The sequence below is a fragment of the Bufo gargarizans genome, unplaced genomic scaffold (genome assembly GCF_014858855.1).
Source record: "Bufo gargarizans isolate SCDJY-AF-19 unplaced genomic scaffold, ASM1485885v1 original_scaffold_1504_pilon, whole genome shotgun sequence".
Lineage (NCBI taxonomy): Eukaryota > Metazoa > Chordata > Amphibia > Anura > Bufonidae > Bufo > Bufo gargarizans.
Window position 1 is genome coordinate 223373 of NW_025334390.1, and position 22916 is coordinate 246288.

General features: G+C 45.3%; 1 protein-coding gene across 1 annotated transcript; it reads right to left on the minus strand.

Annotated features, from left to right (window-relative positions):
- Positions 1 to 358: 358 nt before the first annotated feature.
- LOC122923359 lies at positions 359 to 10277 on the minus strand. Its single transcript, XM_044274141.1, has 2 exons — positions 9736 to 10277; positions 359 to 1102 (listed from the first exon to the last, which is right to left on the minus strand). The coding sequence occupies exons 1-2, from the start codon at positions 10069 to 10071 to the stop codon at positions 707 to 709; spliced, it is 732 nt and encodes a 243-aa protein (XP_044130076.1). The 5' UTR covers positions 10072 to 10277; the 3' UTR covers positions 359 to 706.
- Between the last annotated feature and the right edge of the window lie 12639 nt (positions 10278 to 22916).

The window sequence follows — 22916 nt, forward strand, 5'->3', positions numbered from 1 at the left end:
AAGCTAAACAGGAGATATCACTGTTAGAAATAGAATCGGGAATAATCGCAGGTAAAACCTGCTTTTACTTTCAACGGCATTCACTGCATCCCAATTTCTAACAGTGATATCTTCCCAAATCTCTAGCTGATACCAAACCAGAGATATGAGCAGCTAAACCAGCCGCCCATTCCCCCCACTCTCCCCGTCAGTCTGGAGGAGAATGAGGGAGCAGCTGCAGAGCTGACAGCCTGCAGGAAGGATGGAGAAATAGTAAAAATACATAGAAATGTGGCATTATCATCATTGTACGGACCCACATAATAAAATGATGTTATTTTTATCACTCAGTGAACCCCGTAAAAAAAAATCCAGAAAATAATGTAAAAATTGCTGTTTATTATCTTTCCCCAAAGATAAAATAATAAAAGTTATTGAAAACTATATAAACCCCGAAATGGTTCCTAAAAACCTACAGCTAATCCCGCAAAATTCAAACGTTATGACTGCTAGAACGCTAAGGGGGGAAATATTATTGGTCCTTAAGGCTAAAATTAATTATGTCACTTAGGGGTTTAAAAATGCAGTAGTGTCCCCTGAGTTGTGCGCCATCAAGATTTACTGCAGACACACATTACAAATCTATAATAAAAAAGTGAAATTTTTGGGAGGATTTTTCCAATTTTAAAGTGACTGTTAGGAGGTTAAACCAGTGCTGATCAAATTTTTATATTGATGATCGCCTCTCGTCACCACGCCTCTGCCCATGTAAAAGATCCCTTAGAGCGGCTGCATGTCTGCGTTGCTCCTCACTGATTATTGTACCTTCTTTAAATCTTTCCCTTATTTTATTTTTTTCTGTGCATATCAGGTTTTCCAGATTTTTAAGCCAATTAGCTTGTTGCGGAGCAAAGGATTCATCTGTGACCATTATGACCAAGTCTTCTGCAATTTCGGTTTGCTGTTTCTTTGCTTTGGATCTCAGACCTTCCTCCAGTTCCTTTAGCATTTTCTCTTCATACTTCTCACGAAAGTATAACGCTGAGATGTGACGGCAGCAACAAAGCTCCTCCATGACGAATGACAGGATGAGCAGCAGTGAAAAGGAAATGATGCCGAATATCTGCAGAGAGGAAATAGATTCATGTTTATTCATGGAAACAGGGTGAAGAGGAGGGGATTTATCATCAGGGGAATCAGGAAGTCGGGTTTTCTATTTTCCATTGCTGTAATTTGCATCAGATCGGTGGGGGTCGACTCCCGACACCCCTGCCGAACAACTGCATCCTCTTCAATGTTTACCCGCAGGCCGTCTAGATTACAGTGAATAGGACGAGCAGTTATTACGCTGCTAGATGGCGCACATGTAAATACTAAAGCGGGTGCAGCACTCAAACCGACCCCTGCAAATCTGATACTGAGGACCTCTCCTGAAGATACAGTAGATTGTCCATATTGTGACATTGCATATATAAATGAATGTATTGGGGCACAGCTCAGGGGACTTCTGTATTTTAACTCATTAGTGATGTAAATAATTTTAGCCTTAACGACAAGTAACATTTTTCATAACATTTTATTTAATTTTTTCTTCAATTTAGCTGTCCGAGACCAGGAATTTTGCAGAACCATTTTCGGATACACATAATTTATTCATTTTTTATAATTAGTTTTTAGGGGGAAGATGATACAAATAGCAATTTCAACATCTCTTTTTGGATAGTCACAGTGTAAAATGCTAACTTTATCGATGTTTGTTCGATTTGAAGCCATTATCCAGAAGCTGGTAAATTTCTGGGTCATGGCCATAGTGAATAGTGTTGAGCGCGAATATTCGAATTACGAATTTTTTTCTCGAATATCGCAATTTTGAGATTTCGCGAATATTTAGAATATCGTTCTATATATTCGCGAATTCGAATATTCGTATTTTTTTTTTTTTATTATAATATTTTTTTTCTTTCCCACTTCTCTAAAGTTGTTCTTACCTGTCCTTTGGATTCCTGGCTTCCTGGCTGCTCCAGTCAGTGGCGTTTTCAACTTACTGCTATATTCCATATTAGCTAAATTACAATCTAATCTATATGTGTATTTTACGAAATTTCGCAAGTTGCGATGCGAGTAATATAACACGAAATAATCGCATGAAGATTTCAATTTAGCACTGCTATATTCCATATTCTAGCCTAATATGGAATATAGCTGTGCTAAGTTAGCACTGCTGTATTCCATACTAGGCTAGAATATGGAATATAGCAGTGCTAAGTTGAAATCTTCATGCGATTATTTCGTGTTATATTACTCGCATCGCAACTTGCGAAATTTGCAAATGTTCTTAATATTGCTCTAACTTCGTCTTTTAGAATATTACGAATATTCTAAAAGACGAAGTTAGAGCAATATTACGAAATTTCGTAAAATACACATATAGATTGTAATTTAGCTTATATAGTGCTATAATCCCTTTTTTTTCCTCTAATTTTTTTTGCCTCTTCTGAACTTAAGTTTTGTAAAATATGTACACTGTTAAAAAATATTACTATAGCAGTATATTAGCTTAAATACAATCTATGTGTATTTTACGAAATTTCGTAATATTGCTCTAACTTCGTCTTTTAGAAATTTCGTAATATTGCTCTAACTTCGTCTTTTAGAATATTCGTAATATTCTAAAAGACGAAGTTAGAGCAATATTAAGAACATTTGCAAAAGCCGAAATTGCGATGCGAGTAATATAATACGAAATAATCGCATGAAGATTTCAACTTAGCACTGCTATATTCCATATTCTAGCCTAGTATGGAATATAGCAGTGCTAAGTTGAAATCTTCATGCGATTATTTCGTATTATATTACTCGCATCGCAATTTCGGCTTTTGCAAATGTTCTTAATATTGCTCTAACTTCGTCTTTTAGAATATTACGAATATTCTAAAAGACGAAGTTAGAGCAATATTACGAAATTTCGTAAAATACACATAGATTGTATTTAAGCTAATATACTGCTATAGTATTATTTTTTAATAGTGTACATATTTTACAAAACTTAAGTTCAGAAGAGGCAAAAAAAAAATTAGAGGCAAAAAAAGGGATTATAGCAGTATATTAGCTAAATTACAATCTATATGTGTATTTTACGAAATTTCGTAATATTGCTCTAACTTCGTCTTTTAGAATATTCGTAATATTCTAAGAGACGAAGTTAGAGCAAATCACGAAATTTCGTAAAATACACATATTAGCCTAGCCATAGTCAATTAGCATAGGAACGTTGCCTTATACTATCAAGATAAATAATCGCAATACGCGAAAAAAAAATTGTATATTATTCGCGATAATTGGAATAATTACGAATATTCGATTTCGACGAATATAACACGAATATTCATTCGAATATTCGCGAAATATCGCGAAATCGAATATGGCACCTCCCGCTCATCACTAATAGTGAACTGTCCAATTAGTCACAGAGAGGAGACTAGATCAGTAGGTTTACATCTTTTCATTCCTTTTCTAGAAAAAGACAATGAAGCAATTATGCTGATTGATAGGTGGATCAATAGCATGCACAGATGACCATGCCCATCCTCTTGGGGGGATCTATATCTCCACTGGCCTCTTTCTCCATGCTGGCTGAGATCACAGCCAGATGAAATGTGAAATGTTGCTTTAACCTGCAATATCTCAGACTGCAATTCAGCTAGAGATGTACATACTCTTGGTTGCAATTTAAAACTGCCATAAATTTGGAGATACAGCCTTTCAAAATAAGTTCAGGAGTAAGAGCTTCAAGTATATGTAGCTCCCACTGAGACCCCTTTCTATTGGCTGTAAACTGTATGGTAGTTAGGGATGAGCGAAGTGAGCTTTAGATCTTAGATCCGAAGTCACTTTGCTCAAAATTTTGTTTTGAAGTCTCATGGGACTTAGATTTTTCCTTTTCAAAACCATTTTAAAACTTGTATCCAAAGTCGGCTTTGGTGCTGTAGCCGACTGCGGATACCTGTTTTAAAATGGTTTTCAAGTTTAACAATCTCGAGACTTTGGTGAAAACTCATTTCACCTCGCCGGAGCCCATACATTTCAATGCTGTATGGAGACCGAGATATTCGTACAGCATTAAAACAAAGTTTTCAGTGAATTGACTTCGGATCTTGGATCCTACTCTCAGTTTGCTCATCCTAAATGGCAGCTAGCACCACAATCCCAGTCTTGTTTTAAAGCTTAGATTATCAGCTTTTAAATAGCTCAATAGTAGTCTAAGAAGAGGCCCTCCTCCGCAGCCACAGCGCCTGAACAGCGTTCATTCAAAACACTATTGTCCTTTCCTAACAAATGTGTTCAGGCTGATCAATTGGGGGGGGAATGGAGGGTGGTTATAGATGACCTGTCCCATTATCCTCAAACTCCAGGTCCCAGGATCCATTTACAGCCGCGCTCCAATGCTTCTTTTGTGAACTTTCCCCCCAACCATTCTTGAGCAATGTGTGCCATTAGCTTTTGTACAACTGCTGCTCATTCTCAAGGTGCAGTGCACCCGAGCGTTCTGCCTCTTTCCAACCAGCATGGAGCTCAGCGTCACAGGGGCTCTCGCCTGCTGTGAGAACAGAGTGCAATCTTGTGATATCACGTGACCACCCCCATTACACTGCATCTTTATCATGTTGGGCGCCAAAACTACCTGCACCGATTGCTCAGGTACTGGGGGGCAAGGGGTGAGCTGGCAGAAAAACAAAAGTCATTTGAGCAGAAGTTATGAATGGATCCCGAGAGCTTTAACATCTCTTTATAGAGATCTGTACTTTGGTTGTGGCAGTTTTATCATGATTGGAAAAGAGGCGGGCGCTGGTGGGTATGAGAATACAAAATGACTGATGGGGAAGATAGGAGGATCAATTTATATTTTATTTTTTTATGGTGGTTTAATTCTTGTCCTTGACTCTGTCAGACGTTGCATGTTGTCTCTAAATGGTGTAATTATTCAGTTTTATTGAAGGGAGCCCTGAAAGCAAATAATTCGCCGGGATTCCTGCAGCAATGATGCAGCAAACAACAAGCCTATGGCCTCTTCCACACAAATGATTCAGATTGTGTCACGATGCATTCAGTGAAACTCGCACCGTTTTGCAATCAAATTCAGTCAGTTTTGTCTGCGATTGCGTTCAGTTGTTTAGTTTTTCCTGCAGGTGCAATCTGTTTTCATGCGTTTTTTACACACGTGAAAAAAAACCTGAAGGTTTACAAAAAACATCTCCGAGCAACCATCAGTGAAAACTGCATTGCATCCAGGTTACATCCGGATGCAATGCGTTTTTCACTGAAACCCAATTCACTTCTATGGGGCCAGGTTCTCACGCAACACAGAACAGATGTGTGGGAAAAAAACAACACATATGCAGAGATCCATTGAAATAAATGGGTCAGGATTCAGTGCGGGAGCTGAGCGTTCACGTCACACATCGCACCCGCTCGGAAAACTCGCTCATGTGAAAGGGGCCTATTCCAGACAAACCTCCTGCTGAATTTTTGAGAAGCTCGCTACGTGTGGATTTACCCTAATAATTTCTAGGGAATCAAAAATGTTCTGTATCAAAGACTAGATAGAAAAAAGACACGAATTGCGCAGCATTGGCCATATTATATATAATGGATGTCTGTGCCTAGAATCTGACTAAAAAGTTTTTCAGACTAGCACAAAATAAGCGGGCTCAGTGGGATTCATATACAGGTACGAGAATAAATGCCTGAAGGCCAAAAATCCCATTTGTCACACTAAACGATTACACTTAATTAAAAAACATCACTTTTATTACTTAATATTAAGAAGAAATTAAGTATTATAACAAAAAGTATATGTACAATGTTACAGTGATTCTTAAAACTACTGTTAATATTAATTATTATTTATATACAGTATTTATTTTTTCCATTTATTTTTTCTATTTCCTGCTATGTCACATGTTAATACAAGTTTGTTTATCCCACATAGGCAGGGAGAGCTGCTACAATGTATCCAAGACAGACACCACTACAATGTATCCAAGACAGACGCCACTACAATGTTTCTAAAAGAAACAATTAGTGACACATTGTTTCCGCTCTCAGCAACCCAGAGCTGCATGGCCGCTCATCCTCAAAGTGTATGTTGCAGAGAGATATGGTTGCTGCCTATCTTGGGCTCACTTGAGACCCGTGAGGAGCTTAGTGGGATTCGGCATGGTTTTGCAGGAAAGTGACGTGGCCTAAAGTGCCATTTTGTGTCACAATTCTGGAGTTAAATTCTTTAGTATCTAGTCAGAAAAAAGTGTCTGTCCGTGCGCCAGATCCAGCCTGAGCTCAGGTGATAAATCTCATGCAGGTCTAGACAACCGGCCTATATATTAAGACCAGCGTTTTAGACGGCGGTCTTAATAGAGGCCGTACGCTGGCATTGGATCCGCCGAAGTTATGACAAAGCGCCAGCCTCCCCATAACTTCAACGCATCCAGCGCCAGTTTTAAATGTAAGGCGGCTTCCAAGCTGTCTTACATTTACACCATTGTCTATGTCTAAAACAGGCATAGAAAATGATGAATGAGACGGGTCCCTTTCCCCCCTGTGCCGTGCCCACAATTTTAGACCTGGTGTGAGCGGGGCAAAGTCTACAAAGCGGGGCAACTAACCGTTGTGCCGCCATCTGCACCAGAAATGCGCCTAATTTAGACGTATTTCAGTATAGTAAATGACCCCCAACATGTCTAAGTTTACAACATCTTTAGGATTTGCCGCAGTGGAGGACATATCCAAATCTATTACAACACTTTTGTGTCTTTTTCCCAATTACACCAGTTTTGCAAAGTGGTGAGAGAAGTGATGTAAGTTATAGCTGAAGTCTGCACCAGTCTGTAGTCGGCGTTGACTTCAGTATCTGGCGCACGGCAGCCTAATATTTTAAGAGGTATCTGTAATAAATTAGCTATATCTCACGCGAGTATGTATGGGTACTCCAGTTTTGATAAATACCCCTCAATGTGTATAAAAGAGTTGGCACGGTGGATATATAACTTACTGATATATAGGGGCAGATTTACCAATCCCTGTGGCACTTTTTGGTGCAATTCGCACTATAAACCAGGTGCACTCACACAGTTTCATATCTGACAGATTTTTTTAGATATTGTCGACTACAGCATGCTTACTGCTTACTTCATCAAGTAGGAATTTCCTGTAATCTCCTGAGCTCCCTCTAGTGGTGGCTGTATATATCTGTATGTAGTAATCTCCTGAGCTCCCTCTAGTGGTGGCTGTATATATCTGTATGTAGTAATCTCTTGAGCTCCCTCTAGTGGTGGATGTATATATCTGTATGTAGTAATCTCCTGAGCTCCCTCTAGTGGTGGATGTATATATCTGTATGTAGTAATCTCCTGAGCTCCCTCTAGTGGTGGATGTATATATCTGTATGTAGTAATCTCATGAGCTCCCTCTAGTGGTGGATGTATATATCTGTATGTAGTAATCCCCTGAGCTCCCTCTAGTGGTGGCTGTATATATCTGTATGCAGTATTCTCCTGAGCTTCCTCTAGTGGTGGCTGTATATATCTGTATGTAGTAATCTCCTGAGCTCCCTCTAGTGGTGGCTGTATATATCTGTATGTAGTAATCTCCTGAGCTCCCTCTAGTGGTGGCTGTATATATCTGTATGTAGTAATCTCCTGAGCTCCCTCTAGTGGTGGCTGTATATATCTGTATGCAGTATTCTCCTGAGCTTCCTCTAGTGGTGGCTGTATATATCTGTATGTAGTAATCTCCTGAGCTCCCTCTAGTGGTGGCTGTATATATCTGTATGTAGTAATCTCCTGAGCTCCCTCTAGTGGTGGCTGTATATATCTGTATGTAGTAATCTCCTGAGCTCCCTCTAGTGGTGGCTGTATATATCTGTATGTAGTAATCTCCTGAGCTCCCTCTAGTGGTGGATGTATATATCTGTATGTAGTAATCTCCTGAGCTCCCTCTAGTGGTGGATGTATATATCTGTATGTAGTAATCCCCTGAGCTCCCTCTAGTGGTGGCTGTATATATCTGTATGCAGTATTCTCCTGAGCTTCCTCTAGTGGTGGCTGTATATATCTGTATGCAGTAATCTCCTGAGCTCCCTCTAGTGGTGGCTGTATATATCTGTATGTAGTAATCTCCTGAGCTCCCTCTAGTGGTGGCTGTATATATCTGAATGTTGTAATCTCCTGAGCCCCCTCTAGTGGTGGCTGCAGGTAGGCTGAATGTTATATAAACCTCTAGGGTGTAGAAAAGTTGGACATTTTGGTGCAAAAGTTGAGTACTTTTTGCAGTTTTGAACTTCTTTTTTCAGTTTTTAATAGTTATGAGAAAAATAGATGGGTTTGGCAGGAGAAGGAGTGGTCTCCTGTGTCTCAACAATTTTACCATAACATACACCAGAAATTGGTGTAAATTATGGCACAGATCTCTGCCTACTTATAAGGCTCCATACACATGTTTGATCCGCATGTTTTGCAAATCAGATGCGAACACAAACATTTCTTACAGAGATCGCCTTGACGTGCGGCAAACAGGCTCAAATAATTTTGTACAAAATGTATTTGCCAAGCATCTCTAATTTATTAGCACAGCATCAGCATTATAATATGTTTTTGTACTTTATTTGGTTCGCAGAGAGCTGTTGCATTATATGTTGTGTTGTTTTACTGCATTTTACACCTGTTGTATGAAACATTGGTCTCAGTAAATTTCCTGTCTGTGCTGAAGCTCTGGAGCTCCTGAACTCCTAAAGCTAAAAAGATTTAATAAGCACAGAATGCTTGGTATTTTTTGTGAATGGTCATTCTTGGTCAACGAATTTTAAAGAAGAACTCCCACCAAAAATGTTATTCTCTGACCTGCTAGAAAGGTACACAATATGTAATCTGTGGTGAATGTAATTTTCTTACCAGTGGCCTTATTTGTGAGTTTAAACCTCCCTTTTGATCCTCAGCTGTGTCATGTGAGCAGCAATCAGACTCTCCAATTAAGGCCGCATTCACAAATACGTGGATTTTCACGGACCATGGTCTGTGATAACCCGTCCTGCCGAGTGCTCGAGCGCATGGCTTCATTGGTTGCTATGAAGCTGTGCGCTTTGTGCCGCCACCGCTGAACAGTAGTACACTCGTATGATCTATACGAGTGTATTACTGTACAGCGGAGGCAGCACGAAGTGCATGGCGTCATAGCAACCAACAACGCCGTGCACTCAGCAGGACAGCAGGCTGGATTTTCACGGACATGTATGTGTGAATGCGGCCTAACACAGAGTCTTATGTGTGGACAGGAAGTCAGTTTCCCTATGTATTCCTATGGGAACCTCACTCTCAGTCTCATAGGAATAAATAGAGAAGTAACTGACTTCCTGTTCTGTTGTAGATCAGAGAGTTGGTCACATGACATCACTCTAGCGGGTCAGAGAATGCAAATTTTGCTGGAAGTTCTACTTTAATGTAAACGGCCAGGATCTGAGTAATCTCTGATCCCGGCAGTTGCAGCAGGAGCTAGTTGTGTATTACAGCTGCTCTTCTGCGCCGTCTTGTGGGTACACTCTGCTGCACCCATAAAATCATTATGACCGATATATCCATCACAATGTAGGGACTAGCTCTCATCTGTGACAGAGACATCAGTCATTTGTCATCAAGGGGTTAAATGTAAAAATCACAAACCTCCCTTCCCAAATGTGACTGATTTAGAAATAAAGCCGATTCTTACCTGACTTATTTGCCTCGCATTTGATATGGAAAAGCAGGTGACATAACGTCCGTCTGACAGTAAAATGCAGAACCAGATCAGGGGGCCGCAGATGGTCTTCAAGCAACATATGCACGACCCTTTACACTTCACTCCTGAAAGCTTATATCCCAGGACCCCAAGGACCATTGCAGGCATTAAAAAAAATACCGCAGTGTACACTCTGCTAAATACTGGTTCAGAAGGACAGGTGAATTCCGATTCCATACTTTTTTCCAGCAGTAGCAACAGCAGAGCCAGGGCTGATGTCTCCAGGGTTCCATAGTGTCGATGGATAAAGTTCCTGAAATTCTGCATCGTAAGCGCTTTTATAAGCTGTAACCTATAAGGAACGCCCGCAGCTGCTGATGGTTAGCAGTCTGCTGTTTACCCAGCTTCTACTATTGCTTTTGTGTAGCTCTGGGTCTCCTCCCTGCGTCCATTGTGTTCTGTTATAATTTAGTTGTTGGGCGGAACCTTTATAAACAAAATAACAGAGAAATCGAAAGTAACGCTTGGTTTTCCCGGCCCGTGCCTTTCACAAGCGGCGAAATAAACAACCGTGGAAATCTGTGGGCTTTACTCCTCCACACGCAGGGTTAACCCTTTCAGTGCTGAGACATTATTCACCTTAAGGACCAGGCCAAATTTTGGAAATCTGACATGTGTCACTTTATGTGGTAATAACTTTGGGAAGCTTTTACTGAGCCATTCTGAGATAGTTTTCTGGTGACACATTGTCCTTCATGATAGTGGTAAATATAATCACCTTTCGTTATAATCACCTTTAGTTATAAAAATATTTGGAACAATTAACTTTTTTCCAAATTTGAATTTCTAGGCTTTTGAGTCATATAGTAATACCTCACAATTATTACTTTACATTACCCATATGTCTACTTTATATTGAAATCATTTTGTAAATGTCAATTTATTTCTTCTAGAAGGCTTAGAATTTTAGAAGCAATTCTTAAAATTTTTAAGAAAATTTCCAACACTCACTTTTTTAAGGACCAACTCAGTTATGAAGTCACTTTGTGAGGCCTTATACAGTAGAAACCTTCTTATTCAGCTCCTCCTGCTCTATAACACACTGCCTGCAGATTACATGGTGACAGGTTCTCTGTATATATAATCTGCTCAGCTCCTCCTGCTCTATAACACGCTGCCTGCAGATTACATGGTGACAGGTTTTCTGTATATATAATCTGCTCAGCTCCTCCTGCTCTATAACACGCTGCCTGCAGATTACATGGTGACAGGTTCTCTGTATATATAATCTGCTCAGCTCCTCCTGCTCTATAACACACTGCCTGCAGATTACATGGTGACAGGTTCTCTGTATATATAATCTGCTCAGCTCCTCCTGCTCTATAACACACTGCCTGCAGATTACATGGTGACAGGTTCTCTGTATATATAATCTGCTCAGCTCCTCCTGCTCTATAACACGCTGCCTGCAGATTACATGGTGACAGGTTCTCTGTATATATAATCTGCTCAGCTCCTCCTGCTCTATAACACACTGCCTGCAGATTACACGGTGACGGGTTCTCTGTATATATAATCTGCTCGGCTCCTCCTGCTCTATAACACACTGCCTGCAGATTACACGGTGACAGGTTCTCTATATATATAATCTGCTCAGCTCCTCCTGCTCTATAACACACTGCCTGCAGATTACATGGTGACAGGTTCTCTGTATATATAATCTGCTCAGCTCCTCCTGCTCTATAACACGCTGCCTGCAGATTACACGGTGACAGGTTCTCTGTATATATAATCTGCTCAGCTCCTCCTGCTCTATAACACGCTGCCTGCAGATTACACGGTGACAGGTTCTCTGTATATATAATCTGATCAGCTCCTCCTGCTCTATAACACGCTGCCTGCAGATTACATGGTGACAGGTTCTCTGTATATATAATCTGCTCAGCTCCTCCTGCTCTATAACACGCTGCCTGCAGATTACACGGTGACAGGTTCTCTGTATATATAATCTGCTCAGCTCCTCCTGCTCTATAACACAGCTGCCTGCAGATTACACGGTGACAGGTTCTCTGTATATATAATCTGCTCAGCTCCTCCTGCTCTATAACACGCTGCCTGCAGATTACACGGTGACAGGTTCTCTGTATATATAATCTGCTCAGCTCCTCCTGCTCTATAACACGCTGCCTGCAGATTACACGGTGACAGGTTCTCTGTATATATAATCTGCTCAGCTCCTCCTGCTCTATAACACGCTGCCTGCAGATTACACTGGTGACAGGTTCTCTGTATATATAATCTGCTCAGCTCCTCCTGCTCTATAACACGCTGCCTGCAGATTACACGGTGACAGGTTCTCTGTATATATAATCTGCTCAGCTCCTCCTGCTCTATAACACGCTGCCTGCAGATTACATGGTGACAGGTTCTCTGTATATATAATCTGCTCAGCTCCTCCTGCTCTATAACACGCTGCCTGCAGATTACACGGTGACAGGTTCTCTGTATATATAATCTGCTCAGCTCCTCCTGCTCTATAACACGCTGCCTGCAGATTACACGGTGACAGGTTCTCTGTATATATAATCTGCTCAGCTCCTCCTGCTCTATAACACGCTGCCTGCAGATTACATGGTGACAGGTTCTCTGTATATATAATCTGCTCAGCTCCTCCTGCTCTATAACACGCTGCCTGCAGATTACATGGTGACAGGTTCTCTGTATATATAATCTGCTCAGCTCCTCCTGCTCTATAACACGCTGCCTGCAGATTACATGGTGACAGGTTCTCTGTATATATAATCTGCTCAGCTCCTCCTGCTCTATAACACGCTGCCTGCAGATTACATGGTGACAGGTTCTCTGTATATATAATCTGCTCAGCTCCTCCTGCTCTATAACACGCTGCCTGCAGATTACACGGTGACAGGTTCTCTGTATATATAATCTGCTCAGCTCCTCCTGCTCTATAACACGCTGCCTGCAGATTACATGGTGACAGGTTCTCTGTATATATAATCTGCTCAGCTCCTCCTGCTCTATAACACGCTGCCTGCAGATTACACGGTGACAGGTTCTCTGTATATATAATCTGCTCAGCTCCTCCTGCTCTATAACACGCTGCCTGCAGATTACACGGTGACAGGTTCTCTGTATATATAATCTGCTCAGCTCCTCCTGCTCTATAACACGCTGCCTGCAGATTACACGGTGACAGGTTCTCTGTATATATAATCTGCTCAGCTCCTCCTGCTCTATAACACGCTGCCTGCAGATTACACGGTGACAGGTTCTCTGTATATATAATCTGCTCAGCTCCTCCTGCTCTATAACACGCTGCCTGCAGATTACATGGTGACAGGTTCTCTGTATATATAATCTGCTCAGCTCCTCCTGCTCTATAACACGCTGCCTGCAGATTACACGGTGACAGGTTCTCTGTATATATAATCTGCTCAGCTCCTCCTGCTCTATAACACGCTGCCTGCAGATTACACGGTGACAGGTTCTCTGTATATATAATCTGCTCAGCTCCTCCTGCTCTATAACACGCTGCCTGCAGATTACATGGTGACAGGTTCTCTGTATATATAATCTGCTCAGCTCCTCCTGCTCTATAACACGCTGCCTGCAGATTACACGGTGACAGGTTCTCTGTATATATAATCTGCTCAGCTCCTCCTGCTCTATAACACGCTGCCTGCAGATTACACGGTGACAGGTTCTCTGTATATATAATCTGCTCAGCTCCTCCTGCTCTATAACACAGCTGCCTGCAGATTACATGGTGACAGGTTCTCTGTATATATAATCTGCTCAGCTCCTCCTGCTCTATAACACGCTGCCTGCAGATTACACGGTGACAGGTTCTCTGTATATATAATCTGCTCAGCTCCTCCTGCTCTATAACACACGCTGCCTGCAGATTACATGGTGACAGGTTCTCTGTATATATAATCTGCTCAGCTCCTCCTGCTCTATAACACGCTGCCTGCAGATTACACGGTGACAGGTTCTCTGTATATATAATCTGCTCAGCTCCTCCTGCTCTATAACACGCTGCCTGCAGATTACACGGTGACAGGTTCTCTGTATATATAATCTGCTCAGCTCCTCCTGCTCTATAACACGCTGCCTGCAGATTACATGGTGACAGGTTCTCTGTATATATAATCTGCTCAGCTCCTCCTGCTCTATAACACGCTGCCTGCAGATTACATGGTGACAGGTTCTCTGTATATATAATCTGCTCAGCTCCTCCTGCTCTATAACACGCTGCCTGCAGATTACATGGTGACAGGTTCTCTGTATATATAATCTGCTCAGCTCCTCCTGCTCTATAACACGCTGCCTGCAGATTACATGGTGACAGGTTCTCTGTATATATAATCTGCTCAGCTCCTCCTGCTCTATAACACAGCTGCCTGCAGATTACATGGTGACAGGTTCTCTGTATATATAATCTGCTCAGCTCCTCCTGCTCTATAACACGCTGCCTGCAGATTACACTGGTGACAGGTTCTCTGTATATATAATCTGCTCAGCTCCTCCTGCTCTATAACACGCTGCCTGCAGATTACATGGTGACAGGTTCTCTGTATATATAATCTGCTCAGCTCCTCCTGCTCTATAACACGCTGCCTGCAGATTACACGGTGACAGGTTCTCTGTATATATAATCTGCTCAGCTCCTCCTGCTCTATAACACGCTGCCTGCAGATTACACGGTGACAGGTTCTCTGTATATATAATCTGCTCAGCTCCTCCTGCTCTATAACACGCTGCCTGCAGATTACATGGTGACAGGTTCTCTGTATATATAATCTGCTCAGCTCCTCCTGCTCTATAACACGCTGCCTGCAGATTACACGGTGACAGGTTCTCTGTATATATAATCTGCTCAGCTCCTCCTGCTCTATAACACGCTGCCTGCAGATTACACGGTGACAGGTTCTCTGTATATATAATCTGCTCAGCTCCTCCTGCTCTATAACACGCTGCCTGCAGATTACATGGTGACAGGTTCTCTGTATATATAATCTGCTCAGCTCCTCCTGCTCTATAACACGCTGCCTGCAGATTACACGGTGACAGGTTCTCTGTATATATAATCTGCTCAGCTCCTCCTGCTCTATAACACGCTGCCTGCAGATTACACGGTGACAGGTTCTCTGTATATATAATCTGCTCAGCTCCTCCTGCTCTATAACACGCTGCCTGCAGATTACACGGTGACAGGTTCTCTGTATATATAATCTGCTCAGCTCCTCCTGCTCTATAACACGCTGCCTGCAGATTACACGGTGACAGGTTCTCTGTATATATAATCTGCTCAGCTCCTCCTGCTCTATAACACGCTGCCTGCAGATTACATGGTGACAGGTTCTCTGTATATATAATCTGCTCAGCTCCTCCTGCTCTATAACACGCTGCCTGCAGATTACACGGTGACAGGTTCTCTGTATATATAATCTGCTCAGCTCCTCCTGCTCTATAACACGCTGCCTGCAGATTACATGGTGACAGGTTCTCTGTATATATAATCTGCTCAGCTCCTCCTGCTCTATAACACGCTGCCTGCAGATTACACGGTGACAGGTTCTCTGTATATATAATCTGCTCAGCTCCTCCTGCTCTATAACACGCTGCCTGCAGATTACACGGTGACAGGTTCTCTGTATATATAATCTGCTCAGCTCCTCCTGCTCTATAACACGCTGCCTGCAGATTACATGGTGACAGGTTCTCTGTATATATAATCTGCTCAGCTCCTCCTGCTCTATAACACGCTGCCTGCAGATTACATGGTGACAGGTTCTCTGTATATATAATCTGCTCAGCTCCTCCTGCTCTATAACACACTGCCTGCAGATTACACGGTGACAGGTTCTCTGTATATATAATCTGCTCAGCTCCTCCTGCTCTATAACACGCTGCCTGCAGATTACATGGTGACAGGTTCTCTGTATATATAATCTGCTCAGCTCCTCCTGCTCTATAACACGCTGCCTGCAGATTACACGGTGACAGGTTCTCTGTATATATAATCTGCTCAGCTCCTCCTGCTCTATAACACGCTGCCTGCAGATTACATGGTGACAGGTTCTCTGTATATATAATCTGCTCAGCTCCTCCTGCTCTATAACACGCTGCCTGCAGATTACACGGTGACAGGTTCTCTGTATATATAATCTGCTCAGCTCCTCCTGCTCTATAACACGCTGCCTGCAGATTACACGGTGACAGGTTCTCTGTATATATAATCTGCTCAGCTCCTCCTGCTCTATAACACGCTGCCTGCAGATTACACTGGTGACAGGTTCTCTGTATATATAATCTGCTCAGCTCCTCCTGCTCTATAACACGCTGCCTGCAGATTACATGGTGACAGGTTCTCTGTATATATAATCTGCTCAGCTCCTCCTGCTCTATAACACGCTGCCTGCAGATTACATGGTGACAGGTTCTCTGTATATATAATCTGCTCAGCTCCTCCTGCTCTATAACACGCTGCCTGCAGATTACACGGTGACAGGTTCTCTGTATATATAATCTGCTCAGCTCCTCCTGCTCTATAACACGCTGCCTGCAGATTACATGGTGACAGGTTCTCTGTATATAATCTGCTCAGCTCCTCCTGCTCTATAACACGCTGCCTGCAGATTACACGGTGACAGGTTCTCTGTATATATAATCTGCTCAGCTCCTCCTGCTCTATAACACGCTGCCTGCAGATTACACTGGTGACAGGTTCTCTGTATATATAATCTGCTCAGCTCCTCCTGCTCTATAACACGCTGCCTGCAGATTACACTGGTGACAGGTTCTCTGTATATATAATCTGCTCAGCTCCTCCTGCTCTATAACACGCTGCCTGCAGATTACACGGTGACAGGTTCTCTGTATATATAATCTGCTCAGCTCCTCCTGCTCTATAACACGCTGCCTGCAGATTACATGGTGACAGGTTCTCTGTATATATAATCTGCTCAGCTCCTCCTGCTCTATAACACGCTGCCTGCAGATTACACGGTGACAGGTTCTCTGTATATATAATCTGCTCAGCTCCTCCTGCTCTATAACACGCTGCCTGCAGATTACACTGGTGACAGGTTCTCTGTATATATAATCTGCTCAGCTCCTCCTGCTCTATAACACGCTGCCTGCAGATTACACGGTGACAGGTTCTCTGTATATATAATCTGCTCAGCTCCTCCTGCTCTATAACACGCTGCCTGCAGATTACACGGTGACAGGTTCTCTGTATATATAATCTGCTCAGCTCCTCCTGCTCTATAACACGCTGCCTGCAGATTACATGGTGACAGGTTCTCTGTATATATAATCTGCTCAGCTCCTCCTGCTCTATAACACGCTGCCTGCAGATTACACTGGTGACAGGTTCTCTGTATATATAATCTGCTCAGCTCCTCCTGCTCTATAACACGCTGCCTGCAGATTACATGGTGACAGGTTCTCTGTATATATAATCTGCTCAGCTCCTCCTGCTCTATAACACGCTGCCTGCAGATTACATGGTGACAGGTTCTCTGTATATATAATCTGCTCAGCTCCTCCTGCTCTATAACACGCTGCCTGCAGATTACATGGTGACAGGTTCTCTGTATATATAATCTGCTCAGCTCCTCCTGCTCTATAACACGCTGCCTGCAGATTACATGGTGACAGGTTCTCTGTATATATAATCTGCTCAGCTCCTCCTGCTCTATAACACGCTGCCTGCAGATTACATGGTGACAGGTTCTCTGTATATATAATCTGCTCAGCTCCTCCTGCTCTATAACACGCTGCCTGCAGATTACATGGTGACAGGTTCTCTGTATATATAATCTGCTCAGCTCCTCCTGCTCTATAACACGCTGCCTGCAGATTACATGGTGACAGGTTCTCTGTATATATAATCTGCTCAGCTCCTCCTGCTCTATAACACGCTGCCTGCAGATTACACGGTGACAGGTTCTCTGTATATATAATCTGCTCAGCTCCTCCTGCTCTATAACACGCTGCCTGCAGATTACATGGTGACAGGTTCTCTGTATATATAATCTGCTCAGCTCCTCCTGCTCTATAACACGCTGCCTGCAGATTACACGGTGACAGGTTCTCTGTATATATAATCTGCTCAGCTCCTCCTGCTCTATAACACGCTGCCTGCAGATTACACGGTGACAGGTTCTCTGTATATATAATCTGCTCAGCTCCTCCTGCTCTATAACACACTGCCTGCAGATTACACGGTGACAGGTTCTCTGTATATATAATCTGCTCAGCTCCTCCTGCTCTATAACACGCTGCCTGCAGATTACATGGTGACAGGTTCTCTGTATATATAATCTGCTCAGCTCCTCCTGCTCTATAACACGCTGCCTGCAGATTACACGGTGACAGGTTCTCTGTATATATAATCTGCTCAGCTCCTCCTGCTCTATAACACACTGCCTGCAGATTACATGGTGACAGGTTCTCTGTATATATAATCTGCTCAGCTCCTCCTGCTCTATAACACGCTGCCTGCAGATTACATGATGACAGGTTCTCTGTATATATAATCTGCTCAGCTCCTCCTGCTCTATAACACACTGCCTGCAGATTACATGGTGACAGGTTCTCTGTATATATAATCTGCTCAGCTCCTCCTGCTCTATAACACACTGACTGCAGATTACATGGTGTACAGGTTCTCTGTATATAATCTGCTCAGCTCCTCCTGCTCTATAACACGCTGCCTGCAGATTACATGGTGACAGGTTCTCTTTATATATAATCTGCTCAGCTCCTCCTGCTCTATAACACACTGCCTGCAGATTACATGGTGTACAGGTTCTCTGTATATATAATCTGCTCAGCTCCTCCTGCTCTATAACACACTGCCTGCAGATTACATGGTGACAGGTTCTCTGTATATATAATCTGCTCAGCTCCTCCTGCTCTATAACACGCTGCCTGCAGATTACATGGTGACAGGTTCTCTGTATATATAATCTGCTCAGCTCCTCCTGCTCTATAACACACTGCCTGCAGATTACATGGTGACAGGTTCTCTGTATATATAATCTGCTCAGCTCCTCCTGCTCTATAACACGCTGCCTGCAGATTACACTGGTGACAGGTTCTCTTTATATATAATCTGCTCAGCTCCTCCTGCTCTATAACACGCTGCCTGCAGATTACATGGTGACAGGTTCTCTTTATATATAATCTGCTCAGCTCCTCCTGCTCTATAACACACTGCCTGCAGATTACATGGTGACAGGTTCTCTTTATATATAATCTGCTCAGCTCCTCCTGCTCTATAACACACTGACTGCAGATTACATGGTGTCAGGTTCTCTATATATAATCTGCTCAGCTCCTCCTGCTCTATAACACGCTGCCTGCAGATTACATGGTGACAGGTTCTCTGTATATATAATCTGCTCAGCTCCTCCTGCTCTATAACACGCTGCCTGCAGATTACATGGTGACCTGTGGAATAACACGTATGGTGGGCAGTGATGAATACAGAAGTATGACAGCGGAGCGAGGCGCAGACGTAGCGCAGTGGAAATTGACTGGAAGGGGGAAGTGTCCAGGCAGGTTAGGGTTAATATGGATTAGGAAAGGGGGAGTGTTTCTGGGGAGGGTCTGTGGGGGTGGCAGGGAATTCGCGCGCAGTATATTAGGCTAGGGTTAGGGGCGGGAACGGCACCAGTGTCCGTTGCGCTCAGGCGAGTTGGGATAGTGCAGTGTTATGGCGTCTCTGGATGATTTAATGGCGGCGGTGCGGGCAGCGGCCGAACAGCATGGTTCGGCTTGGCTGGTGAGTAATTTGCAGGCCGCAGCGGGGGCTCCTAGCGTGCCTCCGGTTGCGGCAGGGGGAAGGTTGAGGGCTAGGAGGTCGGTGCCGCCTGCGCGTCTGAGCCCGGAGGTGACCCCTCGGGCCCGGCGGCGTTTGAGGAGCCCTTCAGGGGACCCTCCGCTGCGATCGGCTGGGGGGGCGAGTGTTCCTGCCAGCCGGCGCAGTGGGAGGACTTCGGCGCAGCGTGGTGCGCTTGCTGTGGAGGCGAGGGTTAGTGCCCAGCGGGTGTCCCGGTCCCGGTGGGGGGGGGGGGGTGCGCGGCGGTCCTGTGGTTCGGCGCGATGTGCGGGGGGGGGCGGCCGGGCTGATAGTGGGTCCGGCAGCGGTGGGGGAGGCCGGCCTGATGCGGCTGCGCTGGTGGCTGGTGCGGGCCTGGTGGTCGGCGGATCCGACGTGGCTCAGCGGGCAGAGCAGCGGGCTGTACGTGTGACCGGCGGCAGCAGCAGCGAGGGGAGACATGCGGATGCGGCTTCACTTAAATCCGGTGGTGGCCAGGCGGCTGGGGATGATTGCAGGAGGCGGAGAGCGGCATCCAGGTCCGGGTCTGAGGGATGGCGGCAGGCTTCTGAAGTGCAGTCTCGTCGGGAGGGTGCAGGAACATCGCCACCTGCTGGTAGGTATGCGCTGTCAGGCAGCAGTGAGGGGAATGAGGAGGTGCTGCCACCTGCTGGTCAGTCCTCGGCACCAGGCAGAGGGCTGAGGAGGTCTTCTATGTCGCCACCTGCTGGTCGATCCTTGGTATCAGGCAGTGGTCTAAGGAGTGATGCCATGCTGCCACCTGCTGGTCGGTCCTCTGTGCCAGGCAGAAGTTTGCTGAGTGATGCGCTGGCCGGCGGGTTGGACTTCGTTCCGCCCACGGTGCAGCACGTTAACGTTTTTTCTGCAGGATTGCAAGTTGCGGCTCGCATTGGGCAGGCTGTGGAGCTGGGGCGGGATGTCCTTGGATCGGGAGTTTCGCAGCGGCCACTTGACGGTGGGTCGGCGTGCAGGGAGTTGGCGTCAGCGCAACCACGCCACGTGGATTCTGGCGGGGGTTTCTCAGCCGATCGGTCGTTGGAGGAAGGAGGAGTCAGCCAGGAGGCGTGGGAGTTCGGTGGTCGGATGGATGATGCGGACGGCGCGTGTCCCTCGACGTCCAGGTCCTCGGCTGGGTCGACGCAGAGAGGATCATCGGTGAGGTCGGCGGCTGCTGGGCGGATGCCCCAGGGACGGCCAGGTGAGGGGACGTCGTGTCCGGTTCCTGTTGGGGGGGGTGGGACTTCGGTGCCAGGGGAGGAGGGGTTGGCTCATGAATTGTTGACGGGTATGTGGTCGTTATTGTCGCGGTGGAAGACCGGGGCGGGGTCGTCTCCGGCCGCCGTTTGGGCTGCTGCGCCGGCGGTTGGGGAGGGGGTGCGTTTCAGTGGGGCGGGAGTTGGTGACACCCCTGTCGTGGGGGCAGGGTCTGCGATGGTTGAGGCTGCCGGGAGTGGAGGCAGTAAGGGGGCTGCCGTGGACGAGGTTCGGTTGGCGGATGCTGCGAAAGGGGAGGTATATGTGTGCTTCGAGGGGCCGTTGGGGGCCCATTTGAAGAGTGATGTCAGGGAGAGGATTTGGAAGGACGAGTATGTCTAGATATTCTCGTTACTTCCTTTGGACAAATTTAACTTGGATAGGGGAAAGCCGGATGAGAGTAAAAAGGAGGAGGAGGAGAAGCGGAGGTACAGGTTGATTCCGCGTACGTTTTTAATTGGCTGCAGGCTTTTGCTATTTTTGCCAGTGTGGTGGGGGAAAAGGCGCCTGAGCACTGTTCGGCCCTTTTTTGCTATATGGATGCCATAGGGGAAGCGTATCGGACCTATGGTGGGGTGGCGTGGCTCAGGTACGATGAGCAGTTTCGCCAGAGGAAGGCGGTTAGGCCTAGTATTCGTTGGGATCATAAGGACATTGGTCTGTGGATGCGGTTGATGGCGGCGCCAAAAGGGGCTAGCCAGCCCTTTCGTGGGGCGGCCGGGGGTCCCTCGGCGTCCGAAGCGGCTGGAGGAAGCAAAAGGGGATGTTGCTGGCAGTTCAATGAGGGACACTGCAAGTACCTGTCGGAGTGCCGTTTCAAACATGAGTGCTCCGGTTGTGGGGGCGCCCATAGTTTTGCGCGGTGTTTCAAGCGCGGTAGAGGGAGGGGATTGGAGGTTACGCAGAAGAGGGGTGACCCCGGTGAGGGTGGACGTGATGGAGCCGTTTCTAGAGAGCTATCCAAATAGGGAGGCGGCGGCAGTGTTGTTGGCCGGTTTTCGGGACGGTTTTCGGATTCCGTGCACAGCGGTGGGTTCGGTGGTTGCGGCGCGTAATTTAGCTTCCGCGTTGCAGCGTCCTGAGGTTGTGTCTGATAAGATTGCAAAGGAGGTGGCTGCCGGTAGGGTGGTGGGCCCCTTTGTGGACTGTCCTTTGCCGGATTTGTGGGTTTCACCTTTAGGCGTAGTCCCTAAGAAGGAACCTAACAAATTTCGACTTATTCACAACTTGTCTTACCCGGCTGGGGGTTCCGTGAATGACGGAATTGATGAGGTTTTGTGCTCCGTGTCGTATACGTCATTTGACGAGGCGATTAGGTGGGTGCGGCGTTTTGGGCAAGGGACTTTGTTGGCTAAGACTGATATTGAGGCGGCGTTTCGCCTTTTGCCGATTCATCCGGATAGTTTTCGTTTGCTTGGTTTTAAGTGGGAGGGGCGGTTTTTTGTGGATTGTTGCTTACCCATGGGGTGTGCGATTTCGTGTTCGTTGTTTGAAATGTTTAGTTCTTTTTTGGAGTGGGTGGTGCGGCGAGAAGCGGGATGGAGTTCAGTGTTGCATTACCTGGACGATTTTTTGTTTTTAGGCCCGGCGGGGTCAAGGGTGTGCTCAGTGTTGTTGCATACCATGGAGCGGGTGGCGGAGAGATTTGGGGTTCCGTTAGCGAGGGAGAAGACGGAGGGTCCATCTACAACTGTGAAGTTTTTGGGGATCGTGATTGATAGTGTGGCTATGGAGTGTAGGCTGCCCGAGGATAAGGTGGTTGATTTATGTAGTGAGGTTGGTTTTTTGCGTAAGGCGAGGAAGTTGCGGCTCCGGCGGGTGCAGTCGGTTTTGGGCAAATTGAACTTTGCTTGTAGGATTTTGCCCATGGGGCGGGTTTTTTGTAGGCGTTTGTCCAGGGCCACGGCGGGTGTGAAGGCTCCCTTTCATTTTGTGCGGTTGGGGGGTGAAGTGTGTGCGGATTTGGAAGTGTGGGAGCGTTTTTTGAGGGAATTTAATGGTCGTTCTGTTTGGATGGAGGCGCCCGTTTCGAATGTTGATT